The 12987-nt window shown below is 40.3% G+C and overlaps 1 protein-coding gene across 1 annotated transcript in view; it reads left to right on the top strand.

Moving 5' to 3' along the window:
• LOC306739858 (zinc finger matrin-type protein 4-like) overlaps positions 1–12987 on the top strand; it is a gene marked incomplete at its 3' end in the record, with an annotated part of 91318 nt that overhangs the window by 52831 nt on the left and 25500 nt on the right. Inside the window, exon 4 of the mRNA XM_079221923.1 lies at positions 10537–10693. Coding sequence (XP_079078049.1) covers positions 10537–10693 — 157 coding nt within the window. The remainder of the gene's footprint in view (positions 1–10536; positions 10694–12987) is intronic.

Raw genomic sequence — 12987 nt, 5'->3', positions numbered from 1 at the left:
ATGGAACATTTGTTTAAGGCAAGAAGATGTGTTGGTCTAACTGTGTTGGAAATGCATTTGTGACTTTATAAATCATTCCAGACATTTGGAACAAATTACATATTTTCAACATGTAATGTCATAGTAAATTGACTGTCACTACTGGTCAGACAAACAATGACATGGCATTTGGTTTTGGGAGTGGTTGTTGAGGAATCTTGCAATTATCAATTATGACTATCATAATTATCATTACACTTTGTTGACTTCTGTACTGTGAGTATTCCCCATTGTTACAAGAGGGATTTAAGATACAGAGGACTGTGGCTCCACACACCCCTTCCTTGATGTTAAAAGACAGCTATAGCCTCTATATGAATACCTTTGTATTCTGTTCTTGTTCATTATTGGCTCAAACGAGTCAAACCATTATGGAAACACACTACTCATGTCTGGTTCACAAAGTGATGAAAAGGATGAGCTTTGTATCACTTTAAGAAACCATTGCGGTCAAACCTAGCGGCAACTGTTGGACATCGCCAAGAAAGACGGATATAGAAATAAACAAAGGTTTATGTCACAGTTAAAGCTCTGCTTTGACACCATGTCCATTTCTTTTTTTACCTTCATTGGACAAACATGCTTCCAATAACGCCAACTCACAGTAGGTGCTAACAATTTCATGTCTTCCATTATCTGTCTCTGTCTCTGTATTAGAATCAAAGACTGGAAGTGTGCTTGGTTCATGTCGGAAGTTATGTTGACAATGATTGCATTTTGTGCCTTCAATGGATCAAATTGATTTAATGTTGGTATATTTCCACATCCTCTCTCTACGACAGAATATCGCAGCCACTTTTCAATTATGTGTTGCAAGGAAACAACGTTCTACTGGGTTGTTTAAAATGAGGAAAATAGCACATACAGCTATAAATACAGGTTCTAAGCACCATTTTGTGGAAGTAGTTCAACATGTATCAAGCTGGGAATGGTCAAGCTCACCCAGTAGGAGACGATACAGAATACAGCGATCCCTTTTCAGTATTACGTAGTAAATGAAAAGGCTAGTTAGTTAAATCAAAGCAGAATGGGAATTGCTTTTCTAGTGTCTACATAGATATGAATGGATTTGATGCAACATAACTAACTCACAGACATTACCTTTTTCTATGTTTTCCCAATAATAAGAAAAATCATCACATTATATTTGCTATCTGGTACAACATACTCAAATTCCAGTTCATGGTACTGGTACAAAAAGCATATATTCCGAGATCCTGACTATCCACCAAATTGCTGCTTATACTTCCATTCAAACTGAAATTGAGAAGTTAACGTTCAGTTCAATTCAACTAATTTTGTACAGCCCAAAATCACAAATCACAAAGAGGGCTTTGTCCCTGGGGTTCTGCCCACCCTCAATATGGAAATGGTCGTCATCACATGACAACAGCACAGGGGGGACTTCTTTCTCCCACACAGCTGCATAAGTAGGGGCTAATGATGGCTCCAACATATGGTATTGTTTGGTTTAGCATGTCTCACGGCAGGCTATATACAAGACTCTTATACGATCCTATTCATGCATAATGCATGTATTGTTTGCTGAAGGACTACATTGGTTCACTTGGGTCATAATACGCTTAGAAGCTTACTTTTGGAATACATGTTCTGCTGATTCAAATCTGCACAGCAGCACAACAGAAACAAAAGTGAAAATGTAATGTCCCCTACCTAGAATTGCTATCAATGTGGTCTTGAACAAAGCATTTAAACACAGAACTGCACCCATGGAGCTGCTCTGTTGCCAATAATAGAAGACTATTGTTGTGCTTGGGTAGTGTTGTGTCCTTTTTGATTCCCTTTACAAGGCTATGATTCTAGAGCCATAGCTGCTTTGTTCAGCTGCACTTGGACACTGCTGTGAGCTGTAGTGTTTGTACACGTATGCCTAAACCTTCCCATGTGGCAGGACAATTGCAATCCTCAATTGACAGTTTACGTTAAGTCAGACCTCTAATGCGGCCAGCAGATCCTTGTTCAGAGACTGCACTGCCTTGACTGAACGCGAAGTAACTGCAGTTTCATGCTTCGTTGCCTCAACTTCTCCTGGAGCAATATCCAACAGATTGCACACTTGGCGTGCACACACCTAAAGCAAGTACACACATTTGTTATAGCATGTATGCACACTAAATCTGTGGTATGGTCAGAGTACACCAGGATCGGCAAAAGATGCAATGTATCATTGTGAGAAAATATATGCTGTATCACTGCAAAGATGTGTAATTGTTTTCAATTCAATTTATTTAGTATAACCCAAAATCAGATGGCTTTACAATCTGTACACATAAGACATCCTCTGTCCCGGGACCTCACATCGGCACAGGAAAAACTCCCCCCAAAAAAATGGAACAGGGGGGAAAAAGGAAGACACCTTCAGGAGAGAACAGGAGGATCCCTCTCCCCAGATGGACAGAAGTACAGTAGATGGCATGCGTACAGAATGAACAACACAATAGAGTCACAACACATGCAATGCATATGACAGACATGGTTCATATGAGAGTAGTAGGCATGATGACAATGGATGTGGTAGAGTAATAATGATAATAGAAGCAGTAATGGTATTGGCAATACTAAAAGCAATGCAACTAATAATAATAATAATAATAATAATAATAATAATGAAGATAGCAGGAGGTGTCGGGATAAGGTCCAGATAAAACCACGATCCAAGTAAACCTGTGAGGCGAGAAAGCACAAAGACTCCGGAGTAGGAGGAAAGTAATGTGCATTAATGGGGCATGAATTCATACAGAATACCCTTTTAAATGCAGTCATACCCACATTTTAGGAACAGGAGTACTTGTAGAGTCAAGGGCCTTAATTGGTACATGCATGTTGCATCCAGAAAAGGCCCACACCAAAACACAATCTTGGATCCAAAATGTATAACATGACAAATAAACCTGATAAATTAGTCTGGTTTATAGCTTGCTGTACAAGAGTATTAATATGCTATCCAGTACTCAGACATGCCCATAATGCATGTGCAGCATAGATATTTGCATATTTACATTAGCACTTGTTCACCTCAGTTAAACAGCAGATGGAGGTTACACGTGTGCAAAACATACGGCTCGGTCTGGCTCATCCTCCACATAATGAAAGAAACAAACAAAGATATGCACACTTATTATGAACACAGAGAGAGCTGCTGTACATATTGCTTCTCAAAAATATTTGATAAAAGAAGAAGAATTATGATTGTTGAGCAGATTATAAATTGGATTTGGGTGTGAATACTGATTGGAACAAAGTGTGTTGCAGTCTGGTTCAGGTGGTGTTGACAGTAGAAACTATACAGTGTGTGGTGTTGAAGGATTCAAGTAATTTGCCTTTTGACCCATTTGTCACAGTCATTTTAGATATATTTTAAAAAATCTGATCATTGGCATGTATGCAAGCATTAGATTACCAGTAGTCTGATTTCAATAAACGACACCTCTTTGTAACCCTACGAGCTTGTAGGAGTCTAAAAATGCAAATCTATTCATCTCTCTATATTGGTCCCTGTGCACCCGGACTGTTTTTTTTTCCTACTTCCTTGTTGCGTTTTCGACTCTGGAGGCTTCTGTGAAGGTGGGAGGTTTCTTAGACTGCGCCACACGTCTTCATCAGAACTTCCTGGAAATTATATTACCCAGCAACCCCCAAACATATGGTGAGAAGGCATAAAACTTATAGCTTTTACATTTTTGAACCGAACAACACCGTTTTTTTCCTAAAACTCTATGGTAACTCCCCAATGCTTTGTTTTATTGCAGATTCCGATTCTTTAGGTCAGTATCTTTACAAAGACGGGTCTTACAACTCTGCAGGTTGTTGTTTAGGCCTTGAACCATGGCGTTGGAACAACTCGGGGACGGCTCGACAAGGCAATTTTGGGGAATCTGGATAAAATTATGCTCATATCATGCTGGATGTTCAAAGTTTTGATCAAAATATGGTACAAAAGTGAGTTATTTGAATATATCATTTGTCCAACCCTAACCAAGGAGTTTGTTGCCTGAGCCTAACCAATTGTTTCACAACATCATCATGTGTTTCTGCTCGCGGGATGTGGGCTGGGATAAGAGATATTTAGGAAATAGCGTAGTTCAGAAACGACGACATGCAACATAACCGGTGTTTTGCCGAAACATACATTTTTTTCTGCCAACTGGGTCTGTTCTGCATCATGTCCACCTTTTTGTGCCCAGAAAGTTCAAAGTTTTCTCTCAGCTCCTACATTTGTTTGCTTTGATGCAGCATTTTCTATAATTGTTTGCCTGGAAACAGTACTCATCTGTATTGTGTGACATATCAAAAAAGAGCAGTGACATATCACTTGAAGGCTCAGCACAAACTAATAAATGCACACAAACTATATAGTACACAACGTTGAATAAATATAATAGATATTACATTAAATGTTTCCAGAGAACTGAGGTGTCAATCTTCTTCAGTTTGAAAAATGAACTGTGGAGAAGATGATGCCCTCTAACGTTCTTTTGCAGCTCCTTTCAGTGTGGAACCTGGACTCCATGCCTTCATTTCTCTTCAAAAACGGCATCACATTTGACATATACCATTTTCTTCTTTACAAAGGGGATGAATGTGAATTGCTGCTCTGAGAGTCAGGAGGGCCATTTGTGAAACCTGCATAAAGCAGAGTGAAGGTAGGAGCCCATAGATACACTACATATCAAAGGGGAATGGACTCCAGCTTCCATAAAGGAGTTAAACAATGGCCAAAGAGAGAAAGCCATTTCTAGCTAATTTATGGGATTTAGAGAATAATGTGCTCTTCTCTTGCAGCTCCAGATGTGGGCTTTAGTCTGATGAAAAGGCTGAAATGTGAGATAAAACATCAGGTGGCGTGTAGCTTTAAATGATTGTCCCATGTCATGCAAGTCATTAACACTCCGTGAATTTATTTAAGAAACTGTCTGGACCTCATCATCAAGTTGAGTGGAAACTAATTTGTGTGAGTGTGTCATCTTCACACGGTTCATTAAAAGCGCTGAACGTGCAGCCACAGCAGCTGGACGTTTTGCTGAGTTGGCGTAATTGATCAGAAAATCCTCCGAGTCCCTCAACTGGATCATCCACAGTGTGAACCTGCTGTTCACAATTATGTTACACGGTGAAGAGCTTAGACAAGAATGAGCAGGGAATACTTTAATTAAGACGAACGTCCCTAACCTCTCTTTTTCTCTGTGAGGTTTTAGATCCAACCTTTAACTTGAACCTTTAGTGTGAAATCAACGGTTTTGGAATTATTTATTTATTTTGTGTCAAGCTCAGCTTTGAACAGACTTTGCCACCAGAATTTGAGCCCCTGACTAACAGCAAGCCTCCTTGAGAGTGCAGCCACTTCTCATGCGTCCGTGGTTTTGGGCCCACACAGCATCCACGTCACAGTCCAGTGGTAGTGACACGGATTCAACAAAACAACTGAGATCTTGGAACACGACCACATTGATTAAAGTACCAAACTGTACCTGCACACTGATGGTCGGCCCGTGCAAAACGGGATTACAGTTGTTTACGATTGCTTGAGCGCGGTTTTGAAAACAAGGCTCATTTTGTCATAACTACCCACAATTCACACAATTACAATTCAGTCACTCATATGTCACTCAAGAAGTCCTATGTTTGTGCGAGGGATTCTTACATGAGGCTCAATGTGCAAAGCCATGTTTCTATCCATCACTCTCTAGGCGAGTCCATGCAGGGTTTATTTACTGTCCCTGTTGGGTACCCTTGTCGATTAATTTGAAGGTCACTTCACTGTGTTGTGTGGCTGCAGCGGCAGCACAGAGCATTGTGCCAACCCTGCTTAGCGCTCCCCTGTATGCTCTGCTTGACAGCAATAGACTACATTGTCCACAGCTATGTTGGGAGCAAGTCCTTTTTATCCCTTTTTCTGCTGGGATACCTTTGCACTTGGCTGTCCTATTTCTTCTACGCGCCTTAAGGGAGAAGCACATGAGTAGTGAGAGTTCCCTGAACTCCAGATTTAGCCCTTCCATTATACGATGCTAAGCCAGGCCAGGATCAGGCCAATCCAGTTAAAGGCTAACCAAAGCTATTACTTCAAGCAGTGCAGCTTGTTGACTCCAGCACTAGAAAGAAAATGTTGCATTTTAGAGTCTCTGCAAGCCTGAGCAAGTTGATGCGGTGGCATTTGTGATGCAGCGACAAATGAAAGCAACAACAGTTAAGTGCAGTAAGACACAAATACAAGCAGGCGAGGACACGCTGCTTCACTTAGAGCAAGAAGAAATGTGCAGCACAGCGCTGACAGCAAAGAGAATTTACTGCTTGCAAATTTAAAAAGATTATTTAATTATGCCCCACATGAATGGGAACAGACCTCTCTCTCTCTCTCCCTCCCTCTCCCTCTCTCTCTCCATCAGTTACGTATGCAGAGAAGTGCAGCGCAGCACTATATTCTGCACAACTCCAATTATTTCTCACTGCTGTGTTAAGACTGCACGAACAAATTAAGCGCACCATACATGACTGCTGAAATATAGCGGAGGTTGGATACGTTGTGTTTCTGATGACTCGTGGGTTTTCTGTAATCAAAAAGGAAAGGAAAAAAAGAGATATTTCAAAATATGTTGCTGAGTTTAACAGAAATGCCTTCATATTCCTAATCCTCTCACATTAGAATTATTACTCTGCCGCCCATGCTGTATCCACCCACAGTACACAGTGCACAGTAGACAGTACACCGATGAGGCTTTTTTCTGGCTACCGTGTCGAAGTATCAAACTGTGATTGACAATCTAGCAACATACACCTACCCATCGCTTCATTAATTACATTTCCCTACAATTAGTTCCTCGTTTATTCCGTTTTAATTAAACATGGCATTCTGGATCCTTCCGCTTCTGCTGCTACCAGCTGAAGGAAGTGTGTGTGTGTGTGTGTGTGTGTGTGTGTGTGTGTGTGTGTGTGTGTGTGTCTATACATGTGTCTCAGGGAAGGACAAGGCCAAGGACGGAACGTGTGTGTGTGTGTGTGTGTGTGTGTGTGTGTATCATAACAGCAGTGTTCTGCTGTTATGATACAGTGGGAGAAAGAACTTTGTCTTCTCATCCGCACGCGCACACACACACACACGCACACACACACACACACACACACACACACACACACACCCTTGTGTTTCAATTGAAAGATGCATAGCTTGATATGCATTGACAGACATTTCAAACCTGTGGACACTAAGAAGAAACTGAGGATTGAAGTTTATTTTTGAAGGTTTTGTGTTACAACGTCCCATATTCACTCGTCTCAGGGTAGGAAAACAGTTTCACCTTTTTTGTCCTATCGAGGACTTTATTCAACTTTATTCAACACGATGGTATTACCCTGGTTGGATGTGATCTGCATAATAAAGGATGTCTTAATAACAAAAGGTCAAATAGAATATAGGATCTTAAAGTAAAATTGTTCTATCAATAAAAACTAAAGTGCAATGAAAACAGACTTAAACCTGATAAGTCAGATAAAACATCAGATCTGTGTGGAGCAATGAGAAGATTGTAATCTGTTTAGAATTTATACACACAACAAAAATACCTCTTTACTTCCTGTAAAACAAAATATGATGCGTGTTAACATAAGTTAATTTCAATAATTTCATGACATCCATCAATCAAAGGGAGGTGGGAGTGGAGCCACAGTCCTCTGTAGCTCCATGTTCTGAGCCAGGCTTTTCATTGGGACTTCAACATGTCAAACAAGAACATTCTAGTGCGTTAAATCCTATTCACAACATGGGATAGTAGTGTACTTCAGCCTCTTGTGGCCAAAATGAGTATTACAGATGAAACGAGTATCTTCGAAATATGGATCTCCAGATTTTCTTTCAACTCTTCCCTCCCAGAGCTGACCATATAAATAGCATATTCCCGCCATGTTTTCTTGATGGTTTATCCCTGTTTGGAAATGGACGGCTACTCTCAGAGTAACACACTCACTTTATTTGTGAACCATTCCCAACGACTCTTTTTACTGTTCACTAGCCTCATTAGTGGAAGTGTTACATGAAATATATCGCAGTCATGCCACAATAGCTCTGTTGGTTTATCAAGCTGAATGTTCATGTGAGGTCTAGGTAAGATTGACCCTCCACTGGAATTGCAGGGTGCCTAATGCCGTAGGAAACAGTGTTGTGTTGCCAGTGGGTCGGTCAGGTGTGAAATCAGCCTGTAAATAAGTTCATAACAATAATTATGAAAGAAGGCATATCAATTACAGTAAAAGTAAAGCACAGACAACCATAAGCAGCAGTAAAATAAGTAAAATATTGAATGTTTCAATAAAGCAAAAACAAGCAATTACAGAACTGCTTAAATGACAGTACAGCATAACAGCAGATTACAGCATGAACATAAACATGAGCATCAGGGCAGTTGTAGCACAAACTACTGCTGACAGAGCTGGTGGCTTGTAAGCCATTCACAGTAACAGTCTAAAGGACCTGTACCGTGCGTGGCAGGTTGCCTGATGTGGGCATGGTATGTTATGTCGACTTGTCCTTGAGCAACACATGAAACCCCAGCTGCTCCCCGGGCGCTGCACAGCAGCACACTGCTCCTAAATCACTAAGGTTGGGTTAAAGAGACCAAATGTCATGTATGTATGTAACAATATGTAATATGACGAACGTAATAAAGTTTCAGTTTTATTCATTTGCTGCTTTAATTGAAAATGTTAATTGATTTTGCATTTGCATATGCAACCCTGGGCAAATGCTTCCAATCTAAACAAAATATTTGCATGGAATATAATTAAGAGTCATGACGCATATGATCCCGGTTTGTAGCTCAGTCCATCAATGTTGCCTTGATCCTGTGCATCAAAGCAAAACTACACTGTTGGGCTTTTACATGTTCATAGTTTCAGCAGAACATTATAAACGTTACAATTCAGTTATTTCATGCACTTCTTTAAGCCCAGGGTTAGATTGGTCTATTAGGTTGACTATTTATGTGTGTAGATGGATAGTTTGTCTGATATATGTGAGATTCATTTTCTTGGTTTTTATATTAAATCATTGATACCACTCGCATGTCTGTACATTGTACACTAAATATGAAGCCACATAGCTTAGCATAAGCTAAGGCTGGTTTTCGACTGTGGCTCATGGGTAGAGTGGCCATCCTGCGACCGCAAGGTTTACAGTTCGATCCCTGGTCTCCCCATAGTTTGCATGTTGAAGTGTCCTTGAGCAAGACCCTAAAGCCCCAGTTGCTCCCCGGGCGCCTCTCAGCAGCCCACTGCTCCTAAATGGCTAAGGATGGGTTAAATGCATGTACCAAATGCCATGTATGTGTGTAAAAATATCTAATATGACGAACGTAATAAAGTTTACGTTTTTATGCATGCTGGCTCGGTTAAAAAAAAAGAAAAAAAAGATCCAGCACCCAACTTTATGTCCTGAGTCTTGCCATCAGCGTGAGGTTGCCAGTCAAGCAGCTCGAGGATATCCGCCAAAGAAATTGGCCAACACGTTGTCGTCTTTAAAATTGGCTTTTTTTTACACACAAAAACAAAACAAGATGTAGCATGTTCATTTATGAGCTTTAGATGTTTGGACATTCCCCGTTTCCAGTATTTATGCTAAGCTAGGCTAAGTGGCTCGGCTCTAACTGAATATGTATTGTGTGATTTGCATTGATCTTAACATCTAACTTGTTGCAAGACATCAAATTAGTGTCTTTTGTAAAATATCAAACAATTCCTTTGTATGTTGAGAATACAATGGCAAATTACGGTTAATTAAGTTGCTCTTAAACTACAACGATGGTTCTGATATCAGATTCCTGATATAATTATAAGATGACCGCAGTCATTCCTTCATATTTGAAACACTAAAAACCCGTCAGGTGAAAGACCATCATTGACAAAGAGACACATATTTTCTTGCTCATGCAAGAAAAAAATGCATGATGTAGTTCATTTACTCCAGTACACCAGGCAGCGGAACAGACATCTGAATGAGGTCATGGAGTTCAGTTTCCTCTTCTCATCCTCTACTCCCTATATCAGCACATCCTTGACCCAGGGAGGTGTCTGGTGGGGGCACTATTCTCCTCACCGTCCTCTCACTTCTCAGTAAAAACTGTAGCATCCATTTCTCAGTGTGCGACGACTTCCTCTGCCTCCTTCATATTCTCTTCAGATAATGGGATTTGGTGCAGCTTGCACAGATGGAAAATCAGGGAGCGGTCTTCCATCTGCTGTATTAAACCCGCTATTACTTTTTAAAACAGTCGACTCCATTTGCGTCCCACTAGGATCTCATGACTTTAGGCAAGGACGAGTTCTCTCATCTGTATCAGAAGTGATAGAGCTTAGCAACGTGTTTAATGTGCAGCTGTCGATACGCTTTGTTTGAATTAATCCTGTTTTAAAAGCACCCAAAGATAAATACATATTAGAGAGGATTCTGTGATATATGATTGATCAAATGTTTCTGTGTTTTTTTAGGGCAGCGACAAGGGCGACGTGGACAAGAATAAGTGTTGCACGCTGTGCAACATGTCCTTCACATCAGCAGTGGTGGCACAGTCCCACTACCAGGGTAAAATCCACGCCAAGAGACTAAAGCTGCTACTGGGGGAGCAGCCTGTCATCACAACCAAAGGTATAAACTCATTGTGTGTATAAATGAAAGAGGAGCTATACATCTGTCTGAAGGGGATTCATTATTGAGAGGAAACATAACTAAGGAATGAGATACAGGATGTCGTATGTGTTGACAATGTATAGCGGTGTTATGTAGTGTGAAGTGAAGTAGACCCTCATAGCTGATTTTAAATAATGATGTGTATGTATCTCAGTACAGACTGTGCTCTCCCCACATCTACTGTCCTAACAAATAGCCTTGTCAATATCTGATATATTATTATCCAGTGTACATATTAGGGTATATGATAGTAATAATATATTGATTCACTGCTCTGAAACATTACAACAAACAGAGATGATGCACGGGTCAGAATATACTGCTGAAGGAACACATTTACTCTAGTTGTTGTTTCTGTAACTGAGCTTCTTCTGTGTGTTGGGTCGTATCTTTGGTATCAGCCCTAAGTACGTTTTGACATTAGTGTACTTTTAAATCCACACCCTCAAATGGTCTTTAAATATTACTCTTAAACTTCATCAAAGCATCACCAACTCGTGGAAGAATCTTTTACACTAAAGGAAAACACTTTCACCTTTGGTAATGAAGTGTTTGGCATTTACCTCGGACAGAGAGGTTTCTCCCCGTCTAGATCAGTGGTTCGCGTACCCGTTTTCATTTTGATGCATATATATATATATATATATATATATGCATTTTTTCGAGATACACATCTCTCTCTCTCTCTCTCTCTCTCTCTCTATATATATATATATATAAATATATATATATATATATATATATATATATATATATATATATATATATATATATATATACACACGTCCTGCGATGGTCCTGCTGATGCCCCTCCTCTCTACCTCCTTCTGCTTAATGGATCGTGGTTATCTGGATCATGGACCATGCCTACTACTCATTATATGACTAATTTCTGTCATATTCATGTAATGTGCTGTAACTCTGTTACGTTGTTCATTCTGGTCACATGACATCTAATGCTTCTGTCCATCCGGGGAGAGGGATCTTCCTCTGTTGCTCTCCCGAAGGTTTCTTCCTTTTTTCCCCATGAAAGGGTTTTCTCTATTTTTTGGGGAGTTTTTCCTGATCCGATGTGAGGTCCTGGGACAGGATGTCATGTGTACAGATTGTAAAGCCCTCTGAGGCAAATTTGAATTTGGGATTTTGGGCTATACAAAATATACTGAATTTAATTGAAATGAATACACACACACATATATATATATATATATATATATATATATATATATATATATATATATATATTTACACACATGTATACACACATATACAGACAATTCCAAAAGTCAATATAAATGAGTCCGTTGCTCTTTTTTGTCACATAAACTGTAGTGGCCGGCTATGGCCAGGTGAGGGCGCACTGATATATGATGTTGTGTTATACGTGTGAGAAGAAGTACTATTAAAGTTGTTGAGTTGCATCCTGATGGTTGTGTCCTTGAGTACCGAGTATATAGGCACAATACATGGTGTCAGAAGCTTATAACCCGCGACAGACAGAGTCTAATGGTACAAACAACAAGTCGGAGTAGTTTGAGGGTGTGGAGAGAAAAGATGGTGACGTGTGGAGCTAGAGAGAAAGTTTGACGGTGAAAGCTAACAACAAGCTAGCGGAAGCTACTAGCGCACAGCATGGATCACATCTTTACCATCCCACCACCGGGACCTTTCGACTTCGAGCCAAGTTCGTGGCCCGCATGGATAAAAAGATTTGAACGCTTCAGGCTTGCTTCTGGATTGAAAGAAAAAGACCAAGCTTACCAGGTGAATTCTCTCATTTACACAATGGGTGATGAGGCTGACGATATCCTGAGCGCACTGCAGTTTGCTGAGGATAAACAAGATGACTATGACGAGGTAAAAAATGCTTTTGATGGACATTTTGTAGGAGTGCAAGTTTAATAAACAAAGTCAGGAAGTTGGCGAATCTGCAGAGAACTTCATCACAGCAGTGCACAAGCTAGCTGAACATTGCAAATATGGCGCCTTGCGTAAAGAGATGATCCGAGACAAGATTGTTGTCGGGATACGTAATGCCAAATTGTCAGAAAAAATGCAGCTCAACCCAAAATTGGATTTAGCGACAGCCATAGTTCAAGTGAGGCAGCACAAAGAGGTGAAAAAGCAGCAAGTTGTTCTCCGGGCAGCCAATTCACCGGAGCAAATGGATGCAGTGGCTTACAACAGTAAGAGACAGGTTTTTAGGAAAAACTCTGCTCAACGCGTAAGCCATTTTCAGCCTCAGCCTGCCT

This window comes from Taurulus bubalis (genome assembly GCF_910589615.1).
Source record: "Taurulus bubalis genome assembly, chromosome: 8".
Lineage (NCBI taxonomy): Eukaryota > Metazoa > Chordata > Actinopteri > Perciformes > Cottidae > Taurulus > Taurulus bubalis.
This window is presented reverse-complemented; position numbering and strand designations above follow the sequence as displayed.